Here is a 24,886-nt window from a genome sequence, read left to right on the forward strand (position 1 = left end):
CCCGTTTTTCCTGAACACTTTATGTCTCATGGCATGTCTCTGATGGAATTTGGTGTGATGCTTTCGTCCATCCTATTATCGTCAAACAGAAGATGAAAACATAAGGCTATTTAATCAATTCTAGAATAATACTTAAACATAACAAAATGTAGAAAAAGTCAAGGCGTCTGACCCTCATGCAGGAATTGGGGATTGTGGTATGAGCACAGTCGGTCTGGACTGATACATATTTTACATTCTATTTTAGATTAAAGACATCCCGTGTGCAGTCCCTTACAGTCTTTAGGAAGTTCATGATGCCCGAGCCGCCGGTGCCCTTCTCCTCCAGTGCCGTGGGCGCCCTGCTGACAGTCTCTTCCTGGGAAATGTTCCCCTGGTTTCGGAGCTGTCGGGCACGGGCAGCGGGCACAGTGATGAAGCGGCTGACCACGTTGATGTGGTAGCTACGGAGGGCAAGCAGCTTGGTCACACAGAGCTGGAAGGCTGCGGTTAGCGGCTCACAGGCCTGCTGCTGGACAAAGCCTCGCAGGGAGGGCTGCAGAGAGATGTCCTGGATCAGACGCTTGTGGGAAGGGGGCATGTAGTTCCTCATACGGGTCAGAAAGGCACCTGTACATGTAGATAGCACATTCACCCTCACTGGAAATGACGTCTTTAGGATACCTAAGTGCAAAATATATGTCTATGTAGAATAAAACAGACGTTTATGTCTGTATAACACGTGTTACAACTCTTTGTGGTGAACATTTCCTTATTACATAAGAAAAGGCCTGTTAAAAAGTATCTCTGCATAACATTGATGGATTTTTGTGAGGTAATATCTTTTGTACACACTGACTCTTCTGGACCTTTGCTTTCTTACCACTCATTGCTTCATGTTTGACACCCAGCAGCTCATCAAAGCAGTGCAGCAGACTGCTCTGGGCAGCACTCCCACCAGAATACTCCATAGGCTCAGCCTGGACGCCCTCATACACCAACCCAGCTGGCATGGAGGAGTTGTCTTTCCACCTGACCAACATACATACAGGTATATAATACAATGAGTATACAAAAACGTTAATAACACCTGTTCTTTCCATGACATAGACTGACCAGGTGAATTCAGGTGAAAGCTCTGATCCCTCATTGATGTCACGTGTTAAATCCACTTCAATCAGTGTAGATGAAGGGGAGGTGACAGGTTAAAGAAGGATATCTAAGCCTTGAGACAAATGAGACATGGACTGTGTATGTGTGACATTCAGAGGATGAATGGGCAAGACAAAAGATGTAAGTGCCTTTGAACAGGGTATCGTAGTAGGTGCCAGGCACACTGGTTTGTGTCAAGAACTGAAATGCTGCTGGGTTTTTCACGCTCAACAGTTTCCCGTGTGTATCAAGAATGGTCCACCACCCAAAGCACATCCAACCAACTTGACACTACTATGGGACGCATTGGAGTCAACATGCGCCAGCTTGAATGCTTTCGACACCTTGTAGAGTCCATGCCCAGACAAATTGAGGCTGTTCTGAGGGAAACTCAATATTAGGAAGGTGTTCCTAATGTTTGGTATTCTCAGTATATAGTCATAAATTACATGTATATTATATGCGTCATTAACTTTTGTCAGACATAAAAACTCATTTTATATCGTCTAGGCCTAGGGGTATTCAGTACCTACCCAGACAGATAGATCCTCATAATGCCATAGAAGACTTCTGGTTTGACATACACTGGAACAACATAAGAGACATCTACATGCTGAGAATGCAGGTGAACTGGACTGAATGTCAATGCAGTAAAAAATCTAATCTGTTTCAACTGTACCATGCATCAGTTTAAGTGCATCTGTCATGCCCTGTATGGCCTGGCTGAATTCCTCTAGTGCTCTGGTTACAGTCTCAGCATCACCGCGCTGGACCCCATTAATAACCAAAGGAATACTCTGAAACACAACAAAGCATCACAAATCAACATAACACTATGGATATTATCTGCTCAGTTATGTGAGCTACTGTAGTATTTTTTATTTGTGTGTCTTGTCTATTTTGTCTTTACTAGTCACAACTAAAAGACCACTGTTTCCTCTGACGGTTTCATGCCTGTCCTTCTCAGAAAGTGCAATACATGTGTGACCAACTGGACATATGATTATACAGCTCTTTGTGTGTTTCAGGAGAGGCCTCCACCTTAATGGCTGGCACTGCAGCCAGCTCCACTTGCAGAGTGACCATGAAGAACCCTCTCACACTGTCCCCACCAGGTAGCGTGACAAGCAGTTCCAAGTTCCTGGGAAAGCGATGAAAACAACAACTATCACCAAGGCCACAATGACAGCTGGTAAGAAGTCAAAGTTCCAGCAAACATTTTATGAGATTTACAAATTGTATTAGCTAACAAGCAAAGACTATTGGAATGTGTGGAATCTACAAAGACAGCTTGTTGGAATCAGTTATTCAAGGCGATACTTACTCCATGTCAAACAGTCTGGTATGGAAGATGAGGGGGTGACATGAAAAATAAACACATTTTCCTTAAATATCACTGACAGACAAAAATAGAATTGTGTAACAGGAGATTGTTGAGTGTTCTAATCTTACCCCTGTGGATCCCTCTTCCTCCAGTTAGCCAGTACTGCATCTGCATGGGTAAGGATGGGAGGAAGTCCTAGGCGCTGAGACACCTCACAGTATGGAATGGCCAGGTTGCGGGGAAGCATCTTATGGGAGATAAGAGTTCATATCAGAGGGACTTGCTGTTATATAACAGCTGATACTCAGTGTATTGCATGATGACTGGGGTTACATTTACAGATAGCCAATGTACATACAGTAAGTCCCTAATGTGCATGGATCTAGTAATGATTTGTTGCTCTTCGTATCCCTGGTACCATCTCCAATTCGCACAGATCCACAGATGACGCAATCTCTGTTGCACTCCACACTGCCCTTTCCCATCTGTACAAAAGGAACACCTATGTGAGAATGCTGTTCATTGACTACAGCTCAGCATTCAACAACATAGTGCCCTCCAAGCTCATCACTTAGCTAAGGACCCTGGGACAGGATCCTAGACTTCCTCACAGACCACTTCCAGGTGGTGAGGGTTTGCAACAACAAATCTGCCACTCTGACCATTAATACGGGGGCCCCTCTGGGGGCGTGCTCAGTCCACTCCTGTTCTCCCAGTTCACCCACGTCTGCGTGGCCACGCACAACTCCAACATAATCATTAAGTTTGCCGATGACACAAGAGTGGTAAGGCCTGATCACCGACAACGATGAGACAGCCTATAGGGAGGAGGTCAGAGACCTGACCATGTGGTGCAAGGACAACAACCTCTCCCTCAACCGGATCAAGACAAAGGAGATGATTGTGGACTACAGGAAAATGAGGACCGAGCACGCACCCATTCTCATCGATGCGGTTGCAGTGGAGCAGGTTGAAAGCTTCACGTTCCTTGGCGTCCACATCACCAACAAACTAACATGGTCCAAGCACACCAAGACAGTCATGAAGAGGGCATGACAAAAACTATTGCCCGTCCGGAGACTGAAAAGATTTGGCATGGGTCTTCAGATACTCAAAAGGTTTTACCCCTGCACAATCGAGAGCATCCTGATGGGTTGCATCACTGCCTGGTATGGCAACTGCTCGACATCCGACCGCAAGGCACTACAGAGGGTAGTGCGTACAGCCCAGTACATCACCGGGGCCAAGCTTCCTGCCATCCAGGACCTCTATACCAGGCAGTGTCAGAGGGAGGCCCTGAAAATTGTGAAAGACTCCAGCCACCCTTGTCATAGGCTGTTCTCTCTGCTACTGCACGGCAAGCGGTACCGGAGTGCCAAGACTAAGTCCAAGAGGCTTCTAAACATCTTCTACCCCCAAGCCATAAGACTCCTGAACATCTAATCAAATGGCTACCCAGACTATTTGCATTGCCCCCCTTCTACACTGCTGCTACTCTCTGTTATTATCTATGCATAGTCACTTAAATAACTTTACCTACATGTACATATTACCTCAACACCGGTGCCCCCGCACATTGACTCTGTACCGGTACCCCCTGTATTTAGCCCTGCTATTGTTATTTACTGCCACACTTTAATTATTTGTTATTCTTATCTCTTATTTTTTATTGGGGGGGTATTTACTTAAAACTGCATTGTTGGTTAAGGGCTTGTAAGTAAACATTTAACTGTAAAGTCTACACCTGTTGTATTCAGCGCTTGTGACAAATACAATTTGATTTGATTTTGTAGGCCTGATCACTGACGACGATGAGACAGCCTATAGGGAGGAGGTCAGAGACCTGGCAGTGTGGTACCAGGACAACATCATCTCCCTCAATGTCAGCAAGATAAAGGAGCTTATCGAGGACTAGAGGAAACGGAAGGCCGAACATGACCCTATTTACATCGACGGGGCTGTAGTAGAGCGGGTCGAGAGATTCAAGTTCCTCGGTGTCCACATCACTAAGGACCAATCATGGTCCAAATACACCAACACAGTCGTGAAGAGGGTATGACAACGCCTCTTCCCCCCTCAGGAGACTGAAAAGATTTGGCATTGTTCCTCAGATCCTCAAAATGTTCTACAGCTGCACCATTGAGAGCATCTCGACTGGCTGCATCATCCCTTTGCATTGCATTCAGAAAGTATTCAGACCCCTTTACTTTTTCCACATTTTGTTACTTTACCGCCTTATTCTGAAATTGATTCAATTGTACACCATAATGAAAAAGCAAAAACTATTTTTAGAAATTTTTGCAAATGTATATTTGAAAAAAGAATGGAAATATCACATTTACATAAATATTCAGACCCTTTACACGTCACTTTGTTGAACCACATTTGGCAGTGATTACAGCTTTGAGTCTTCTTGGATATGATGCTACAAGCTTGGCACATCTGTATTTGGGGAGTTTCTCCCATTATTCTCTGCAGATGCTCTCAAGCTCTGTCAGGTTGGATGGGGAGCGTCGCTTCACAGCTATTTCCAGGTCTGTCCACAGATGTTTGATAGGATTCAAGTCCGGGATCTGGCTGGGTCACTCAAGGACATTCAGAGACTTGTCCCGAAGATACTCCTTCGTTGTCTTGGCTGTGTGTTTAGGGTCGTGGTCTTGTTGGAAGGTAAAACCTTCGCCCCAGTCTGAGGTGCTGAGCACTCTGGATCAGGTTTTTATCAAGGATCTCTCTGTACTTTGCTCCGTTCATCTTTCCTTCGAGCCTGACTAGTCAAAGAGGTCAAAGAGTTCAATCTTGGTTTGATCAGACCAGAGAATCTTGTTTCTCATGGTCAGAGTCCTTTAGGTGCCTTTTGGCCAACTCCAAGTGGGCTGTCAGGTGCCTTTTACTGAGGAGTGGCTTCCGTCTGGCCAATCTACCATGAAGGCCCGATTGGTGGACTGTTGCATGAGATGGTTGTCCTTCTGGAAGGTTCTCCCATGTCCACAGTGGAACTCTGGAGCTCTGTCAGAGTGACCATTGGGTTTTTGGTCACCTTCCTGACCGAGGCCCTTCTCCCCTGATTGCTCAGCCAGCTCTGGGAAGAGTCTAGGTGGTTCCAAACTTCTTCCATTTAAGATTGATGGAGGCCACTGTGTTCTTGGGGACCTTCAATGTTGCAAAAATGTTTTGGTATCCTTCCCCAGATCTGTGCCTCAACACAATCCTGTCTCGGAGCTCTAAAGACAATTCCTTCAACCTCATGGCTTGGTGTTTTCTCTGACATGCGCTGTCAACTGCGGGACCTTATGTAAACAGGTGTGTGCCTTTCCAAATCTTGTCCAATCAATTGAATTTACCACCAGTGAACTACAATCAAGTTGTAGAAACATCTCAAGGATGATCAATGGAAACAGGATGCACCTGAGCTCAATTTCAAGTCTCATAGCAAAGGGTCTGAATATTTATGTAAATAGGTATTTCTGTTTTTTATTTTTAATACATTTGCAAAAGTTTCTAAAAACCTGTTTTCGCTTTGTCATTATGTGGTATTGTGTGTAGATTGAGAATATGTTTTTTCATGTAATCAATTTTAGAATGAGGCTGCAACGTAGCAAAAAGTGTGAGAAGGAAAGGGGTCTGAATACTTTCCCGAATATACTGTATGTCCTGATTGCCTAGTCACTATGACCCTACCCACATGTACATACAGTACTGCTGTCACGGTTCATGAATCCACTGCCTCCTTCTCTCTTTCTCTTTCTCTCTCTCTCTCTCTCTCTCTCTCTCTCTCTCTCTCTCTCTCTCTCTCTCTCCCGTGTTTGTGTGGGCGTGGTTCCCAATCTCGGCCTGATTGTCTGCGCCAGCTGGAACCACTTATCTTCCCTTTATATGTTCTGTAACCAGTGTTTCTTGTTGTCAGATCGTTGTTACTTCCCTGAGGTTGTGTCGTGTGTCTGTGCTCTTCTCTCGCCGCCCTTGTGTGGATTATCTGCTGTGCTCCTTCCTACCCATCCGGACACACTCCCCTGGATTTCTCAGCACGCTATCATTGGAAGATGCGCCCTAGTCCCTGGGTCGGATTCCGTCTGAGTACAGTCTGTCTGTCCTGTTGCTGTTGTAAACTCTATTCATTAAACCATCGTTGCTTGCATCTTGCATCCGCCTCTGTATTGTCACAGAACGATCTGACCAGACCATGGATGCAGCGAGTTCAACGAGTTCATTTCCCGCAGTATCACGAGAATGGATCAACAAGAGGAGAACATCTCCAGCACAGGTCAGGCAGTACAAGCCCTTGCGACGCAGGTATCCCAGCTGATCCAACAATTACAACATCTGAGGGGTTCCGCTGCGCCACCTACACCGGCAGTTCAACCCGCCCCGCCAGAGCCGGATTCCCAGCTAGAGCCACGGCTACCGACACCAGAGGGTTATTCAGGTGATCCTGACTATTGCAGAGCCTTTCTTACGAGATGTTCCATGCATTTCTCGTTGCAGCCACGGACCTTCAACCGTGAACAGTCTAAGGTAGCATTCGTACTCACACTGCTATCAGGCAAAGCGGCTCTTTGGGGAACGGCGGTGTGGGCGAACCAGGACCCATGCTGCACCTCTTTCCAGACACTCTCCGAGGAGATGAGAAGGGTCTTCGATCGGGCCGTGGCGGGTAGGGAGGCGGCCAGACTACTCGCTGACCTTCGCCAAGGAGACCGTTCAGTATCGGAATACTCCATCCAATTCCGCACTCTGGCCGCAGAGTGTCAGTGGAACGAGGAGGCGCAGTGGGACATGTTCCTGCATGGGCTGGAGGACCGGATCCAGAAGGAGATTTATGTTCTGGACCTTCCCAGGAGTTTAAATGGACTAGTGGAACTAGCCTTGAGGGTCGACGCTCGTCTGAGTCGTATTGGCCGCCGAGCATGCCCTAACAGACCGTATAACGACACGGAGGGCGGGCATGCCAGCGGCGGGAACACGGCCAGTTCAGCCTCCGCTCACGAACCCATGCAGCTGGGGAGAGCTCGCCTCTCCCGGGAAGAGAGGGAGAGGCGGAGATCCCAAGGACTCTGTCTCTACTGTGGTAGAGCGGGCCACTTTATCCACTTCTGCCCGGTAAAAGATCAGGCCCGGTAGTAAACATGAGGCTACTATCGGGTGGTGTCACCACAGAGAAGACCTCATCATCTACTCTCCTCCCGGTAAGACTAAGATGGGCCACCCACACGCACGACACCCAAGCCTTACTGGACTCAGGAGCAGAGGGTAATTTCATGGACTTCAAGCTCGCTCACAAACTCCAGATTCCTATCACCTCACTCACGCACAAGATATCCGTCAACGCTCTCAATGGTCAAGAACTCCCCAACATTTCTCACACCACTGAACCTATCACACTCATCACTTCTGGCAATCACACGGAGACACTATCATTTCTACTCATGGACTCACCCCTTGCACCATTAGTTCTCGGCCACCCTTGGCTCACCCAACACAACCCCAGAGTTGACTGGGGTCATAACTCTATATCCATGTGGAGTAACAAGTGTCTTGAGTCCTGTTTAGTGTCTGCCTGTTCGTCTGTGTCTGATTCTGTGTTTCTAGAGGAGGCAGTGGATTTGTCTAACGTGCCCGTTGAATACCTCGACCTGAAGGAGGTGTTCAGTAAGTCCCGTGCTGCTTCTCTTCCTCCGCATCGTCCCTATGACTGTGCAATAGAATTATTGCCAGGTGAGTCTCCGCCTAAAGGCAAGGTATATTCACTCTCTGTTCCTGAGAGGGAGGCTATGGAGAGATACATCTCTGATTCTCTGGCATCTGGATTCATTCGTCCTTCCTCTTCTCCAGCGGGGGCGGGGTTCTTCTTTGTGGGGAAGAAGGACGGATCTCTGCGTCCTTGCGTTGATTACCGTGGGTTGAATAACATCACAGTGAAGAATACCTATCCCTTACCGTTGATGTCCTCAGCCTTTGAAAGGTTACAGGGAGCATCCGTGTTCACTAAGTTGGATTTACGTAATGCATATCATTTGGTTCGCATAAGGGGGGGGGACGAATGAAAGACCGCGTTTAACACCCCCAGAGGGCACTTTGAATATTTGGTCATGCCTTTTGGGCTATCCAACTCCCCAGCGGTTTTCCAGGCACTCGTCAATGACGTGCTGAGAGATATGATTGATCAGTTCATATATGTTTACCTGGATGACATACTGATTTTTTCTTCTTCTCTCCAGGAACACGTTCAGCACGTCAGACGAGTGCTTCAGAGGCTGTTGGAGAATGGACTTTTTGTCAAGACGGAGAAATGCATTTTTCATGCACAATCCGTTCCATTCCTAGGTTACATCGTCTCGACTGAAGGTATTCGCATGGATCCTGACAAGGTTAAGGCTGTGGTGGATTGGCCAAGCCCAGATTCCCGTAAGGCCCTACAGAGGTTTCTGGGATTCGCCAATTTCTACCGGCGTTTCGTTCGCAACTTTAGTCAGATAGTCGCTCCTCTTACCGCCTTAACCTCCCCCAGAGTGACGTTCAGGTGGTCCGATACAGCCGAGGCTGCATTCGCCAAACTCAAGAGCCGCTTTGTTTCGGCTCCCATCCTCATAGCTCCCGATCCCTCGCGTCAGTTCGTAGTAGAGGTGGACGCTTCAGAGGTGGGGGTAGGTGCGGTACTTTCCCAACGTTCCTCTTCTGACGACAAGATGCACCCTTGTGCGTTCCTTTCCCATCGGTTATCACCTGCGGAACGCAACTACGACATTGGCAACAGAGAGTTGTTGGCAGTGAAGTTAGCACTGGAGGAGTGGCGCCATTGGTTAGAGGGTTCGGGGGTACCTTTTATAGTTTGGACCGATCACAAGAATTTGGAATATATCAGAACCGCCAAGCGACTCAACTCCAGGCAGGCGCGGTGGGCACTCTTTTTCGGACGTTTTGACTTCTCTTTCTCGTATCGCCCGGGTTCCAAGAATGTCAAACCCGATTCCCTTTCTCGCATTTTTGACCATTCCGAACGCCCATCCACTCCCGAGTGCATCCTACCCGGGACCCTAGTGGTATCCACACTCACATGGGAGGTTGAATCGAGGGTCAAAATGGCCTTAGAAGGGGTAACGCCTCCGCCCGGTTGCCCGCCTAATCGGTTGTTTGTGCCGGAGGGGTGTCGGTCCGATGTTATTCGGTGGGGGCATTGCTCCAACGTAGCGTGTCATCCAGGAGTCAGCCGCACTAGCTTTTTGGTTAAGCAACGCTTTTGGTGGCCACTGATGGCTCGTGACATTCACAGTTTTGTCTTGGCTTGCTCAGTTTGTGCCACTGGGAAGACTTCTAATCGACCCCCAGATGGGTTACTCCAACCGCTGTCGGTCCCTTCGAGACCCTGGTCCCACATCGCGCTAGATTTTGTTACCGCCTCCCGCCCTCCCAGGGCAAGACGGTGGTGTTGACCGTGGTGGACCGGTTCTCGAAGGCGGCTCATTTTATTCCCTTGCCTAAATTACCATCTGCCAAGGAGACAGCGGTAGCTGTCGTGGATCACGTCTTTCGCTTACATGGCCTGCCGATGGACGTAGTTTCTGACAGGGGGCCCCAATTTGTGTCCAAGTTTTGGCAAGAGTTTTGTAGGTTACTGGGAGCGAGTGTCAGCCTGTCTTCAGGGTTTCATCCCCAGAGCAACGGTCAAACGGAGAGGGCCAACCAAGATTTGGAGAGAGTGTTGCGATGTTTGGTTTCTAAGAATCCCTCTTCCTGGAGTCAACAACTCTCTATGGTTGAGTACGCTCACAATTCGTTGCCAGTGGCAGCTACGGGTCTCTCTCCGTTTGAGTGTAGTTTAGGTTACCAGCCACCTATCTTTCCCAGTACGGAGTCCGAGGTCACTGTTCCTTCCGCTCACACTTTCATCCAGAGGTGCCGTCACGCATGGAGCAGAGCCCGTGAGACTCTTCTCCGGGTGGGGGCGCGCACCAAGGCTAAGGCCGATCGCCACCGGTCGAAGCCTCCGGTATACGTCGTTGGCCAAAGAGTGTGGCTTTCTACTAAGAACATTCCACTCCGATCCGTTTCGAACAAGCTTGCCCCCAAATTTATCGGCCCGTTCAAAGTCACCAGGATCATTAGTCCGGTGGCGGTCCGGCTCAAGCTTCCTCCGGCGTATAGGAGAATTCATCCTACCTTTCATGTGTCTAAAATAAAACCTGTGTTTCAGGCACGCATTAACCCGCCGGTCCTGGTTCCCCCGCCGCCACGACTTGTTGATGGGGAACCCACTTTTTCTGTCAATCGTATTTTGGACTCTAGAAGGAGGGGACGCGGATTCCAGTACCTGGTGGACTGGGAGGGTTACGGCCCAGAGGAGAGAAGTTGGGTACCTGCTAGGGACATTCTGGATCACTCCCTTATCGATGATTTCAATCGACAGGTAAATTCGCCTGGGAACGCCAAGAGGCGTTCCTAGGGGGGTATTGTCACGGTTCATGAATCCACTGCCTCCTTCTCTCTTTCTCTTTCTCTCTCTCTCTCTCTCTCTCTCTCTCTCTCTCTCCCGTGTTTGTGTGGGCGTGGTTCCCAATCTCGGCCTGATTGTCTGCGCCAGCTGGAACCACTTATCTTCCCTTTATATGTTCTGTAACCAGTGTTTCTTGTTGTCAGATCGTTGTTACTTCCCTGAGGTTGTGTCGTGTGTCTGTGCTCTTCTCTCGCCGCCCTTGTGTGGATTATCTGCTGTGCTCCTTCCTACCCATCCGGACACACTCCCCTGGATTTCTCAGCACGCTATCATTGGAAGATGCGCCCTAGTCCCTGGGTCGGATTCCGTCTGAGTACAGTCTGTCTGTCCTGTTGCTGTTGTAAACTCTATTCATTAAACCATCGTTGCTTGCATCTTGCATCCGCCTCTGTATTGTCACAGAACGATCTGACCAGACCATGGTTGCAGCGAGTTCAACGAGTTCATTTCCCGCAGTATCACGAGAATGGATCAACAAGAGGAGAACATCTCCAGCACAGGTCAGGCAGTACAAGCCCTTGCGACGCAGGTATCCCAGCTGATCCAACAATTACAACATCTGAGGGGTTCCGCTGCGCCACCTACACCGGCAGTTCAACCCGCCCCGCCAGAGCCGGATTCCCAGCTAGAGCCACGGCTACCGACACCAGAGGGTTATTCAGGTGATCCTGACTATTGCAGAGCCTTTCTTACGAGATGTTCCATGCATTTCTCGTTGCAGCCACGGACCTTCAACCGTGAACAGTCTAAGGTAGCATTCGTACTCACACTGCTATCAGGCAAAGCGGCTCGATGGGGAACGGCGGTGTGGGCGAACCAGGACCCATGCTGCACCTCTTTCCAGACACTCTCCGAGGAGATGAGAAGGGTCTTCGATCGGGCCGTGGCGGGTAGGGAGGCGGCCAGACTACTCGCTGACCTTCGCCAAGGAGACCGTTCAGTATCGGAATACTCCATCCAATTCCGCACTCTGGCCGCAGAGTGTCAGTGGAACGAGGAGGCGCAGTGGGACATGTTCCTGCATGGGCTGGAGGACCGGATCCAGAAGGAGATTTATGTTCTGGACCTTCCCAGGAGTTTAAATGGACTAGTGGAACTAGCCTTGAGGGTCGACGCTCGTCTGAGTCGTATTGGCCGCCGAGCATGCCCTAACAGACCGTATAACGACACGGAGGGCGGGCATGCCAGCGGCGGGAACAAGGCCAGTTCAGCCTCCGCTCACGAACCCATGCAGCTGGGGAGAGCTCGCCTCTCCCGGGAAGAGGGGAGAGGCGGAGATCCCAAGGACTCTGTCTCTACTGTGGTAGAGCGGGCCACTTTATCCACTTCTGCCCGGTAAAAGATCAGGCCCGGTAGTAAACATGAGGCTACTATCGGGTGGTGTCACCACAGAGAAGACCTCATCATCTACTCTCCTCCCGGTAAGACTAAGATGGGCCACCCACACGCACGACACCCAAGCCTTACTGGACTCAGGAGCAGAGGGTAATTTCATGGACTTCAAGCTCGCTCACAAACTCCAGATTCCTATCACCTCACTCACGCACAAGATATCCGTCAACGCTCTCAATGGTCAAGAACTCCCCAACATTTCTCACACCACTGAACCTATCACACTCATCACTTCTGGCAATCACACGGAGACACTATCATTTCTACTCATGGACTCACCCCTTGCACCATTAGTTCTCGGCCACCCTTGGCTCACCCAACACAACCCCAGAGTTGACTGGGGTCATAACTCTATATCCATGTGGAGTAACAAGTGTCTTGAGTCCTGTTTAGTGTCTGCCTGTTCGTCTGTGTCTGATTCTGTGTTTCTAGAGGAGGCAGTGGATTTGTCTAACGTGCCCGTTGAATACCTCGACCTGAAGGAGGTGTTCAGTAAGTCCCGTGCTGCTTCTCTTCCTCCGCATCGTCCCTATGACTGTGCAATAGAATTATTGCCAGGTGAGTCTCCGCCTAAAGGCAAGTTATATTCACTCTCTGTTCCTGAGAGGGAGGCTATGGAGAGATACATCTCTGATTCTCTGGCATCTGGATTCATTCGTCCTTCCTCTTCTCCAGCGGGGGCGGGGTTCTTCTTTGTGGGGAAGAAGGACGGATCTCTGCGTCCTTGCGTTGATTACCGTGGGTTGAATAACATCACAGTGAAGAATACCTATCCCTTACCGTTGATGTCCTCAGCCTTTGAAAGGTTACAGGGAGCATCCGTGTTCACTAAGTTGGATTTACGTAATGCATATCATTTGGTTCGCATAAGGGGGGGGGACGAATGGAAGACCGCGTTTAACACCCCCAGAGGGCACTTTGAATATTTGGTCATGCCTTTTGGGCTATCCAACTCCCCAGCGGTTTTCCAGGCACTCGTCAATGACGTGCTGAGAGATATGATTGATCAGTTCATATATGTTTACCTGGATGACATACTGATTTTTTCTTCTTCTCTCCAGGAACACGTTCAGCACGTCAGACGAGTGCTTCAGAGGCTGTTGGAGAATGGACTTTTTGTCAAGACGGAGAAATGCATTTTTCATGCACAATCCGTTCCATTCCTAGGTTACATCGTCTCGACTGAAGGTATTCGCATGGATCCTGACAAGGTTAAGGCTGTGGTGGATTGGCCAAGCCCAGATTCCCGTAAGGCCCTACAGAGGTTTCTGGGATTCGCCAATTTCTACCGGCGTTTCGTTCGCAACTTTAGTCAGATAGTCGCTCCTCTTACCGCCTTAACCTCCCCCAGAGTGACGTTCAGGTGGTCCGATACAGCCGAGGCTGCATTCGCCAAACTCAAGAGCCGCTTTGTTTCGGCTCCCATCCTCATAGCTCCCGATCCCTCGCGTCAGTTCGTAGTAGAGGTGGACGCTTCAGAGGTGGGGGTAGGTGCGGTACTTTCCCAACGTTCCTCTTCTGACGACAAGATGCACCCTTGTGCGTTCCTTTCCCATCGGTTATCACCTGCGGAACGCAACTACGACATTGGCAACAGAGAGTTGTTGGCAGTGAAGTTAGCACTGGAGGAGTGGCGCCATTGGTTAGAGGGTTCGGGGTACCTTTTATAGTTTGGACCGATCACAAGAATTTGGAATATATCAGAACCGCCAAGCGACTCAACTCCAGGCAGGCGCGGTGGGCACTCTTTTTCGGACGTTTTGACTTCTCTTTCTCGTATCGCCCGGGTTCCAAGAATGTCAAACCCGATTCCCTTTCTCGCATTTTTGACCATTCCGAACGCCCATCCACTCCCGAGTGCATCCTACCCGGGACCCTAGTGGTATCCACACTCACATGGTAGGTTGAATCGAGGGTCAAAATGGCCTTAGAAGGGGTAACGCCTCCGCCCGGTTGCCCGCCTAATCGGTTGTTTGTGCCGGAGGGGTGTCGGTCCGATGTTATTCGGTGGGGGCATTGCTCCAACGTAGCGTGTCATCCAGGAGTCAGCCGCACTAGCTTTTTGGTTAAGCAACGCTTTTGGTGGCCACTGATGGCTCGTGACATTCACAGTTTTGTCTTGGCTTGCTCAGTTTGTGCCACTGGGAAGACTTCTAATCGACCCCCAGATGGGTTACTCCAACCGCTGTCGGTCCCTTCGAGACCCTGGTCCCACATCGCGCTAGATTTTGTTACCGCCCTCCCGCCCTCCCAGGGCAAGACGGTGGTGTTGACCGTGGTGGACCGGTTCTCGAAGGCGGCTCATTTTATTCCCTTGCCTAAATTACCATCTGCCAAGGAGACAGCGGTAGCTGTCGTGGATCACGTCTTTCGCTTACATGGCCTGCCGATGGACGTAGTTTCTGACAGGGGGCCCCAATTTGTGTCCAAGTTTTGGCAAGAGTTTTGTAGGTTACTGGGAGCGAGTGTCAGCCTGTCTTCAGGGTTTCATCCCCAGAGCAACGGTCAAACGGAGAGGGCCAACCAAGATTTGGAGAGAGTGTTGCGATGTTTGGTTTCTAAGAATCCCTCTTCCTGGAGTCAACAACTCTCTATGGTTGAGTACGCTCACAATTCGTTGCCAGTGGCAGCTACGGGTCTCTCTCCGTTTGAGTGTAGTTTAGGTTACCAGCCACCTATCTTTCCCAGTACGGAGTCCGAGGTCACTGTTCCTTCCGCTCACGCTTTCATCCAGAGGTGCCGTCACGCATGGAGCAGAGCCCGTGAGACTCTTCTCCGGGTGGGGGCGCGCACCAAGGCTAAGGCCGATCGCCACCGGTCGAAGCCTCCGGTATACGTCGTTGGCCAAAGAGTGTGGCTTTCTACTAAGAACATTCCACTCCGATCCGTTTCGAACAAGCTTGCCCCCAAATTTATCGGCCCGTTCAAAGTCACCAGGATCATTAGTCCGGTGGCGGTCCGGCTCAAGCTTCCTCCGGCGTATAGGAGAATTCATCCTACCTTTCATGTGTCTAAAATAAAACCTGTGTTTCAGGCACGCATTAACCCGCCGGTCCTGGTTCCCCCGCCGCCACGACTTGTTGATGGGGAACCCACTTTTTCTGTCAATCGTATTTTGGACTCTAGAAGGAGGGGACGCGGATTCCAGTACCTGGTGGACTGGGAGGGTTACGGCCCAGAGGAGAGAAGTTGGGTACCTGCTAGGGACATTCTGGATCACTCCCTTATCGATGATTTCAATCGACAGGTAAATTCGCCTGGGAACGCCAAGAGGCGTTCCTAGGGGGGTATTGTCACGGTTCATGAATCCACTGCCTCCTTCTCTCTTTCTCTTTCTCTCTCTCTCTCTCTCTCTCTCCCGTGTTTGTGTGGGCGTGGTTCCCAATCTCGGCCTGATTGTCTGCGCCAGCTGGAACCACTTATCTTCCCTTTATATGTTCTGTAACCAGTGTTTCTTGTTGTCAGATCGTTGTTACTTCCCTGAGGTTGTGTCGTGTGTCTGTGCTCTTCTCTCGCCGCCCTTGTGTGGATTATCTGCTGTGCTCCTTCCTACCCATCCGGACACACTCCCCTGGATTTCTCAGCACGCTATCATTGGAAGATGCGCCCTAGTCCCTGGGTCGGATTCCGTCTGAGTACAGTCTGTCTGTCCTGTTGCTGTTGTAAACTGTATTCATTAAACCATCGTTGCTTGCGTCTTGCATCCGCCTCTGTATTGTCACAACTGCATTACATCAACTACCTCATTCCCCTGCACATTGACTTGGTACTGGCACTCCTTGTATATAGTCTCGATATTGTTATGTATTGTGTTACTATTTCCTTTTTTATTTAGCAAATATTTGTCTTACTTTTGAACTATGCACTGTTGGGAATGGGCTCTTGAGTAAACATTTCACTGTAATGTCTACACCTGTTGTATTTGGTGCATGTGACCTAGAAACATTTATTTGATGATTTGATCTCAAACCTGAAGGTGCCAAAGTGGCTGGATATTTTGACCTTTGATTTATAGTCAGAAAATATGATCAGCAATTTTTTCACCTGCTGTGATTTTAGAAGAAAATAATCTAACGGTTACATGTGTTTCTCTTCCCTCTCCAGGTCCAGAATATTCCTACTAAGAAGGGTTGGTGAAAAACCTTGACTGTGTCATCCTCCCCCTCCTGCCACACGTAACCCATGGTCATCACACTCAGGGCCAAGTGGGCCAGACGCAGCTCTCTGTGGCTCTCCAGGAGTTGGGTGTTCAGCAGGGGCATCTGAGGGAGTAAGTATAAAAATGGAGCTGACACTACAGTCTATCGCGTACAAATGTTAGTCATTATTAATACACTATGCTTGGAATATTACACATTACCCATTTACTTTGTTAGATATTTGAATGCTTCAGGCTATGTAAATGAATCAATGAAATGAATGATCTTCATCATCAAACCAGATGTATCTTTTGTCATCATCTCTTCACACATGAAGTCACACATTGTTATTAACAGTGTGGAACTGTCACCAAAAGCTGTTGAACTTATAAATCTATTTAATTTCCACTGTTTAATGTCTTCCAAACCAGGTGGTAGAATTTCATTCCCCCTATTTCACCCCTTGTTACTTACTGATCAGCTGAGTTTTACAGTATAGACAGCTTTACCTTGAGAATGTGGGAGCGCAGCATGTGAGAGTAAATGAGCTCTGTAACATGCTGGGCAATGTCCATCCAGGGCTGGTAGTATGGCGGCAACTCTGCCTTTAGGGTATTGAGTCATATTGAAAAGTGTCAAGGTATTGTCCTGGATTGGAATGCTCTCATCTGCACTCCAAATTCAAACGCCAATGCAGTCTAGAGCAGGGCTCTCCAACCCTGTTCCTGGAGAGCTACAGTCCTGTAGGTTTTCACTCCAACCCTAATCTAGCCAGCTGATTCTAATGATTACAGTAGCTAGTTGATATGCAGAATCAGATTAGTAACAACTGGAGTTGTAGTGAAAAACCTACAGATGGATAGCTCTCCAGGAACAGGGTTGGAGAGACAAAAAATACCAATACCAAATTACCTACACAAAAAAACACAGCTTGAGTTGGGGTATCAGGAAAATGAATGTCACTGTTTGAGGCTAAGAAAGTTATAACCTGCCAAACACATATCAAAATTAATCAATGCTACTTACTTTACACTTACTTTCAATCAACAAACAAAAGTGAATGACTATAAGCAGGAGCAGCAGACCTAATGAGATTCAGCAAATACCAACTATTGACGGACACCAATTACAAATGCAATTGGTATCCATTGAAATACCTACCAGGGGTGCAGGGAGGATGAAGCCAAATTCCTCAGAGACATGGTAGGGGTCCAAAGAGAAAGGCTTCTGTGAGTCTGTGATAGTAGTGGCCATGGGGGCTGAAAGAGGGCAGTTTGAATGATCTGGTAAGTATGCAAAGTTAGAGCCCAGCCAGACCTCAAACTGTCTAGAGCCCAGCCAGACCTCAAACTGTATGGACCCCAGCACAGAGTTCACTTGTAAACCGTGTCAACAAAAATCTGCTTACACAACTTTTCTCTTTACCTGTAGTCACACTATTGCACAATGGTCTCATATCATTATGTGTTAGTAGTTCTAGGGTCGAGACATGATTTTGGCCTTGTGATCTAGTTTGACCTGTACTGGTATCAATCTATAAACATGTCTATGCGAGAAATGTTATGTTCAATCAATATCGCATTCTGATTACCAGTGATGTCAAAATAGTAGCTTATGTGAAGAAAATAGTAATGCAGCAGCCTCATCTAGTGGAATATATAACACATTACAATGGATAGAATAACATGGTGGACACATTTCGGTACTTATTCACATATGTCAATTAATATATGCAATGTCATTGTCTCAAGCAATGTCTTGATTAGGGTTACTGTAGCCAAAACCACACATGTGTTTATGAAAGTCTATAACTAATTAGTCCTTCCCAAAGGGGGTTACTGTTAACAATAGCTGTTTACTGTAAAATGACAGAGTGTGCACCGATATGGGTGCGATGCAGCCTCTGGCTCATTATTGTTATCTAAAAACATTGTGTCTGGGCAATTTTTCAATCTATAGAAAATACATTACTAACTGTCATTACACAATTATACCATTTTGGTGTATCCAGTAGGCCTACTCTGGATTTTCTTTCCACACAAGGACATTTAACACTGTGGAAAATTACTGCTCTGGGTAAGTTTATAGAAACTGTCAACTCTAATGGTAAAATGTAATTTAATCTTCCTGTTCTCTCAACAAAGTTAAAATATACCAAAACATGTGACTTTGTGTGTGTGTGTGTGTGTGTGTGAGAGAGAGAGAGAGAGAGAGAGAGAGAGAGAGAGAGAGAGAGAGAGAGAGAGAGAGAGAGAGAGAGAGAGAGAGAGATACAGAGAGACAGAGAGAGAGAGATACAGAGAGACAGAGAGACAGAGAGGCAAAAAAGAAAAGGTAGGGGGTGACAGCATGCCTCACAGACAGAGAGAGAGAGAGAGAGAGAGAGAGAGAGGGGGGGCAGGCAAAAAGGAAAGGGGGTATGGAATATTGAAAGTGGAAGGATGAGTGACCATTCTCTCTTAAACAAACTAAGGTGCAGTGTTTGGCCAGCCCACAAGAGAACAGGTCCTTAAGGAGCTTAAAATACAGTATTTATGATGCCTGTGGTTGTTTAAAATGTTTTAACATGTGTAAAATCTTGTTTATAAAGGCTATGCTTTGAGTTAGGTTAGAACTTTGCCAAATGACACATGGTTAAATTGACCTATAGTCATGCAAATATTTTATTTGTATTTGGAAGGTTTTATGTTTTGTGAACAGAATACTTGAGAGGGGAAAAACAACCCCATTGAGTGATGGCAGTCATGGCAACTTTAAAGTCCACTCAGATCACATCCCATTATGTTTGCAATAGCCTACGATTTTAAGAGATATGTATAGTTTATTGCTTATCTCAGACATAATATTTGGAGTTTAGACATTAACCGTAATAATGATCTGTACAGTAGCCGAGCTGAGACTAAATGTCTTTACAGTAGAATCTGAACCAGAAGATACAGCAGCTAAATAGCCTACGTTTGGATTGAATGGGATTTGCGGGAGATTTGCAGTGGAACGCTGTTTTATAATGAATGGGGTTTTATTGGTGCGCGTGCTTCTATAATAAATTACGTAGGTGACTGGAGCTGGTTCTTTGACGCGGCGTGGCCTGCGGTTGACGGTGAAGACGGACTCATGTAGACCACAAGTGTCCTCAGGCACACGGTGATGATAACCTTATTATTTTTACCAAGTATACTTTTCTGGTGACTTTAGCGGCGTGGCCGCTATTTAATTCCCTATATTTCATATATTTAATTCCCTATAGTTATCCTTGCTGCGAAAATGACGTTCAGCCCAGGCTACGGTAGAGTGCTAACCGCATCGGATGGAGCCCTCTTCTTCTCAGTCCCAAACATCGGTCAATCCGATGCACCATTTCCTTATGTTGAGGTAAGGAGACATTTTGGCCAAATGCGCAACGGGATAGGCTTTTGGGTTAGTAACCTATAATAGCCTATACTAATCTAACATTTTGGCATGCACCTCAATAACACAAAATGGCACAAGGAAGGAACCTCTGGGTGTTACGTAACGGTGGCGCTGAATGACCAGTGACTCGGCTTGATAGAAATAGCTTTTGTAGCAAGCTGGGTGAATGTTATTAGCTAAACCCTTTATAATTTGCTGACCTGCACGTATGGTCAGTTCTTGGAGCGGATATAGCCTATAGTATAGTTATATTATAAAGCGGCTATCATATGGTCTGTATGGCTAAGTTATCTAATTAACGGAATCCTCTGAAATGAGTTTTTTAGGCTATGATATATCGAACGTACTAGTCATGTCAGTCTAATTTGCATCTAAAGCTGCCTAACTAAAAGGGTCCATAGGCTCATGAGAATCCATACGTCCATAATATTAACGAAATAACTATGGAATTCTTCTTTGCACACAAGATAGTGCTAGACATGTTGTTGTATAGGCTATTCTATGACAGACAGGATTTGGTTGCATCACCTCGGCATTAGACAGAGGTCTGAACTGCAGCTGAAGTACCTCGGTTGAGTTCTTGCTAAATTATGATTGATGACGTGGCTATTTGTTAAAACCTCTTGGGGATAGTGAGACGCTTCGGTCCCAAGTGGCCAATTGCCCCGGGAAATGCAGAGGTCAATTTAAAATAAAATGTTATAAAACTCAAACTTTCATTAAATCACACATGCAGGATACTCAATTAAAGTTACACTCGTTGTGAATCCAGCCAACATGTCAGATTTAAAAAAAAAAATGCTTTTCAGCGAAAGCATGAGAAGCTATTATCTGATCTGAACCAGTAAACAAAAGAACAAGCGTAGCTTCATTGTTGGCACTCCAATATGTCCCATAAACATCACAATTGGTCCTTTTTTTCAATTAATTCCGTCAATTTATAAAGCAGGTTTGATCAGGAAAAAAACAGCTTGTCAAAACACAACGTCACTACAAAACATTTCAAAAGCTAATAAACTTTGCCAACATTTTTCAAACTACTTTTGTAACACAACTTTAGGTATTTTTAAACGTTAATAATCAATGAAATTGTAGACGGGGCAATCTGTATTCAATAGAGCAAGTAAACAAACCATGCACCTTTTTTCCTCTTGCGTAACTCAGTGTAACCAGGATGTTGTGCCTGCTACATAAGTTCTGTTATAGTCACAGACATGATTGAACCAATTTTAGAAACGTCAGAGTGTTTTATATCCACACCTATTAATCATATGCATATAATATATTCCTGGCATGAGTAGCAGGAAGTTGAAATTGTGCAAGCTATTTATCCAAAAGTGATAATGCCCGCACCCTATCCTTAAGAAGTTTTAAGCTTAGACTGTTGCCAAATAGTCAACATTACCAACAAGATAAAATGGCATTGAGGAGTAAGTTGGCAATCCACCACAGAATTCAGCTTCTGCCGCCTTCCAAGTTCACAGCCTTCTTCCATTCACGAACATAATATTGAAGCTATTTTTAATGAATTGGCGTGCTGCAGATAGCCTACTAACTACATTGCAGGTCTAATAGACCTATATTGGAACCCACAGAGACCAAGCATAACCAGCCAACAGTACAGCCATGCAGAGTGGACACTCGAATTTCGTCGAAAGACAATGTCATCATGTTTCGAGCCCTCATTGTCAAAGACGGTGGTGACATTGTTACAACTCATAGTTACGGAGGTTGTCTGGGTATTGAGAATGGACATTTTATTAACGAGTTAAGCTACGGCGGTGTAGTAGCTGGCCAGATATGCTATTACATTTTTTCCTCGTGGTCCAGTCTGGCTCATGTCTGGCCACATTGTTTACGTTTTTGCGAGTGGCTGTCAGTCTCCTTTGTAAAGGTCATTCAGTTGCCATACACATGTTACAGTAGGGTAAGGTATGACACAGAAGCAAGAAGCAAATCTGGTTCCCTTGGAAACTGGATAACGAGATCAGCAACCACTATTTTTCTAGACGTGGATAGGTGTCCGTCTGTCTGTCTGTCAACTAATTATGTTCACCACAATTTTCTTGGATCCTAGACTGATCTATGGTTTGTCACGACTCCGACCGAAGGACACTCCCCTTCCCGTTCGGGTGGCGCTCGGCGGTCGTCGTCGCCGGCCTACTAGATGCTACTGATTATTTCCTCCCCCTCCTTATGTGTTGATTGAGTGCACCTGTTTTGAGTTAGGTAGTAGGCTTTATTAGTCAGCCGGCCCGCAGAGTTCCTTGTGCGGGATTAATTATTGTGATCGTCTGTTTGGTGTACTTGTGTGCACTTCTATGGGTTTTGTGTTTTCCCATTTTGTGGGTTTTTCCTGGACAGTTTAGCCCCCCTGTTTGGGGCATTTGTTCGTTCAGTACGCCCTGTGTTTTTGTGAGGGTTGGCTTATGTTCAGCGTTTCTCAGTGCATTAAAATAGCACTCCCCTGAACTCTCTGCTTCCTGCGCCTGACTCCTCACCCACTACACTCAGACCGTTACATGGTTAGATTTTGTTTGGGGGGGGGCTTGCTAAGATTGCCAAGGAGGGGTTCTTGATCAAATAATGCTTAGATGATTGAATGTATAAATTCATCAAGAGACAGATGTCAGTGTGATTATTTTTGTCCAAAAGAACGCTGTTGTTTGACATTGCCAGGCCTATTAGTAAGACCATGGCTGAATTTATTGAAAAATGTGTTTTGGTTGCAAGTGCTTTATAGAGAACTGTGATTTCAGCTGCATCCTTGCATAATGGAACTCCCTGTAGTCTGTTTAATGTGATCAAAGATGTATCTCATCGGGTAATAATGTGAATCATGTTATATTTTGTTATGTTGAAAGTGGCTTATGTTGGAGAGAGATTGTGATCCTATAACACATTGTTCTGGGAAATGGAATGTCCTCTCCTTTCAGTATAACTTAGTATGTAAGTCTGCATAAAACACAGGGAAACACAAAATGACAAGACACAGATACTACCTGAGTATAACCCAGATGCTAGACAAATTAAGTTAGCAGAGTCTGTGCCTATTTTTAGGAACACATCCTACTTCACTTCCAGAACTCTGAAATCCCCAGTGTGTCTCTTGAAATGAAAGAGTAAGGAACATCAGGGACCTTCCGAATTGGCACAGGCACTCAGCCAGGCAGCCACATCACTGGGGCCGAGCTCCCTGCCATCCAGGACCTCTATACCAGAAGGTGTCAGAGGAAGGCCATAAAAATGTTCAAAGACTACAGCCACCCAAGTCATAGACTGTTCTCTCTGCTACCGAATGGCGAGCGGTACTGATACACCAAGTCTAGAACCAACAGGACATTGAACATCTTCTAGCCCCAAGCCATAAGACTGCTAAATAGACTGCTAAATAGTATCTGCACTAACTTTTTTGACTCATCACATATGCTGCTGCTACTGTTTATTATCTGTCACTATATTCCTAGTTGTATTCACATATCTACCTCAATTACCTCGTACCCCTACACATCAACTCGGTACTGGTAACCCGTGTATCATTGTGTATCTATTAGTATGTGTTTTATTACGTGTCCTGTTGTTTCTCTATTTTCTTTCTCTCTGCATTGTTGGGAAGGGCCCGTAAGTAAGCATCTCACTGTTAGTCTACACCTGTTGTTTACAAAGTATGTGACAAATAAAATGTGATTTGATTGCAGTATTGATACCTGATGGGGTCAGAGGGGTTTTGATGAGGTGAAATGCTTTTAACAAGCTCCTCAGTACCTCTGTGATATTTGATATCTCCAGTTGATTATCCCTTTGGAATTTTATCAAACTCTGCTTTCCTCTGCCCTGACAGGCCCCAGTTGATGGATTCTGACATGGACTATGAGAGGCCAAATGTTGAGACTATCAAGTGTGTGGTGGTAGGGGACAACGCTGTTGGGAAGACCCGCCTTATCTGTGCCCGGGCCTGTAATGCCACACTCACTCAGTACCAATTGCTTGCTACACATGTACCCACTGTCTGGGCCATAGACCAGTACAGAGTTTGCCAGGAGGTGAGTGGTGGAGTTCTCTGGTTTTGACTGTTAATTAATGAAAAGCTTTATTTGTTTGTCGGTTTTCTCTATTTGTGGCTATGGTTTTTGTAATGGACTGCATGGGGTTTTAAATTAACTGTTTGGTCCACCAGCAACTTGACGGTGAAGGAAAACAATACTGAAATCCTCTGTTTTAAGTGCTACAGTTGGGTAAACCGTTGTTGCACATTAACAAACCTGCAAGACAATGTATATCTTGGGCTTAGCACATTAGGCTGGTGGGCAGGTGTTAGTTTCACACTTTGGTTGTTGGTAATATCCATGCATATGATAGATGTCTCTCTGGTCAGGTTCTGGAGCGATCTAGGGATGTGGTGGATGAGGTCAGTGTGTCGCTGCGGCTCTGGGACACTTTCGGGGACCATCACAAGGACCGACGCTTTGCGTATGGAAGGTGAGATCAGCTGACCTTGTTTACTCATGCAAGTCATGGTACTGGTGCAGAGTAAAGTAAGTGGACCTTTCCTGTCTGTCCCTTCCATTACCCCACTCATCATTGGAGGTCGGATGTGGTGGTTCTGTGTTTCTCCATCGCCAACCCCAACTCCTTGTACCATGTGAAGACCATGTGGTACCCTGAGATCAAACACTTCTGCCCCCGGGCTCCAGTCATCCTGGTGGGCTGCCAGCTGGACCTGCGCTACGCTGACCTGGAGGCAGTCAACCGGGCACGACGGCCACTAGCAAGGTGCCCTACAACTCCTAAGTCCAGTGCTTTCAATCTAAAACAGTGCTTTTCATCTCAAGTTAAAGTTGATAGCCTGTGATTGATAGATTCACTGTGTCATTAGAAATGTAGGTACCACTTTGTACTAAGATTTGTAAACAATATACAATGTTATTCATCCTCATGCTGCTCTGAATCATGTTAATTTAGTCTGTAAACTCACTTAACCTTTGGCCTCTTTTTGGCCTC

General features: G+C 46.8%; 2 protein-coding genes across 6 annotated transcripts in view; one reads left to right on the plus strand and one right to left on the minus strand.

Annotated features, from left to right (window-relative positions):
• LOC118393182 (indoleamine 2,3-dioxygenase 2-like) lies at positions 1 to 21,046 on the minus strand. Of its 3 annotated transcripts, XM_035785590.2 has the most exons (11): positions 21,026 to 21,046; positions 17,636 to 17,733; positions 16,984 to 17,079; positions 16,478 to 16,597; positions 2,584 to 2,702; positions 2,456 to 2,470; positions 2,173 to 2,272; positions 1,811 to 1,928; positions 1,665 to 1,716; positions 863 to 1,011; positions 1 to 609 (listed from the first exon to the last, which is right to left on the minus strand). In XM_035785590.2, the coding sequence occupies exons 2-11, from the start codon at positions 17,726 to 17,728 to the stop codon at positions 239 to 241; spliced, it is 1,233 nt and encodes a 410-aa protein (XP_035641483.1). In that variant the 5' UTR covers positions 17,729 to 17,733; positions 21,026 to 21,046; the 3' UTR covers positions 1 to 238. The 3 variants fall into 3 exon arrangements, with proteins under 3 accessions (XP_035641483.1, XP_035641484.1, XP_035641485.1); XM_035785591.2 differs by lacking the exons at positions 16,984 to 17,079; positions 21,026 to 21,046 and having other exon boundaries at positions 17,636 to 17,866; XM_035785592.2 differs by lacking the exons at positions 16,478 to 16,597; positions 16,984 to 17,079; positions 21,026 to 21,046 and having other exon boundaries at positions 17,636 to 17,877.
• The window catches only part of LOC118393180 (rho-related BTB domain-containing protein 2-like), a 13,234-nt gene continuing 7,420 nt past the window's right edge, over positions 19,073 to 24,886 (plus strand). The window contains exons 1-5 of one of the 3 annotated variants that reach the window (XM_035785587.2): positions 19,073 to 19,618; positions 19,722 to 19,846; positions 23,727 to 23,928; positions 24,261 to 24,364; positions 24,473 to 24,658. In XM_035785587.2, coding sequence (XP_035641480.1) covers positions 19,782 to 19,846; positions 23,727 to 23,928; positions 24,261 to 24,364; positions 24,473 to 24,658 — 557 coding nt within the window. In that variant the 5' untranslated portion in view covers positions 19,073 to 19,618; positions 19,722 to 19,781. Of the gene's footprint in view, positions 19,847 to 23,726; positions 23,929 to 24,260; positions 24,365 to 24,472; positions 24,659 to 24,886 lie in introns of those variants that run through there. The other 2 variants (XM_035785588.2, XM_035785589.1) reach the window with 2 other exon arrangements.

The sequence above is a fragment of the Oncorhynchus keta genome, chromosome 14 (genome assembly GCF_023373465.1).
Source record: "Oncorhynchus keta strain PuntledgeMale-10-30-2019 chromosome 14, Oket_V2, whole genome shotgun sequence".
NCBI lineage: Eukaryota > Metazoa > Chordata > Actinopteri > Salmoniformes > Salmonidae > Oncorhynchus > Oncorhynchus keta.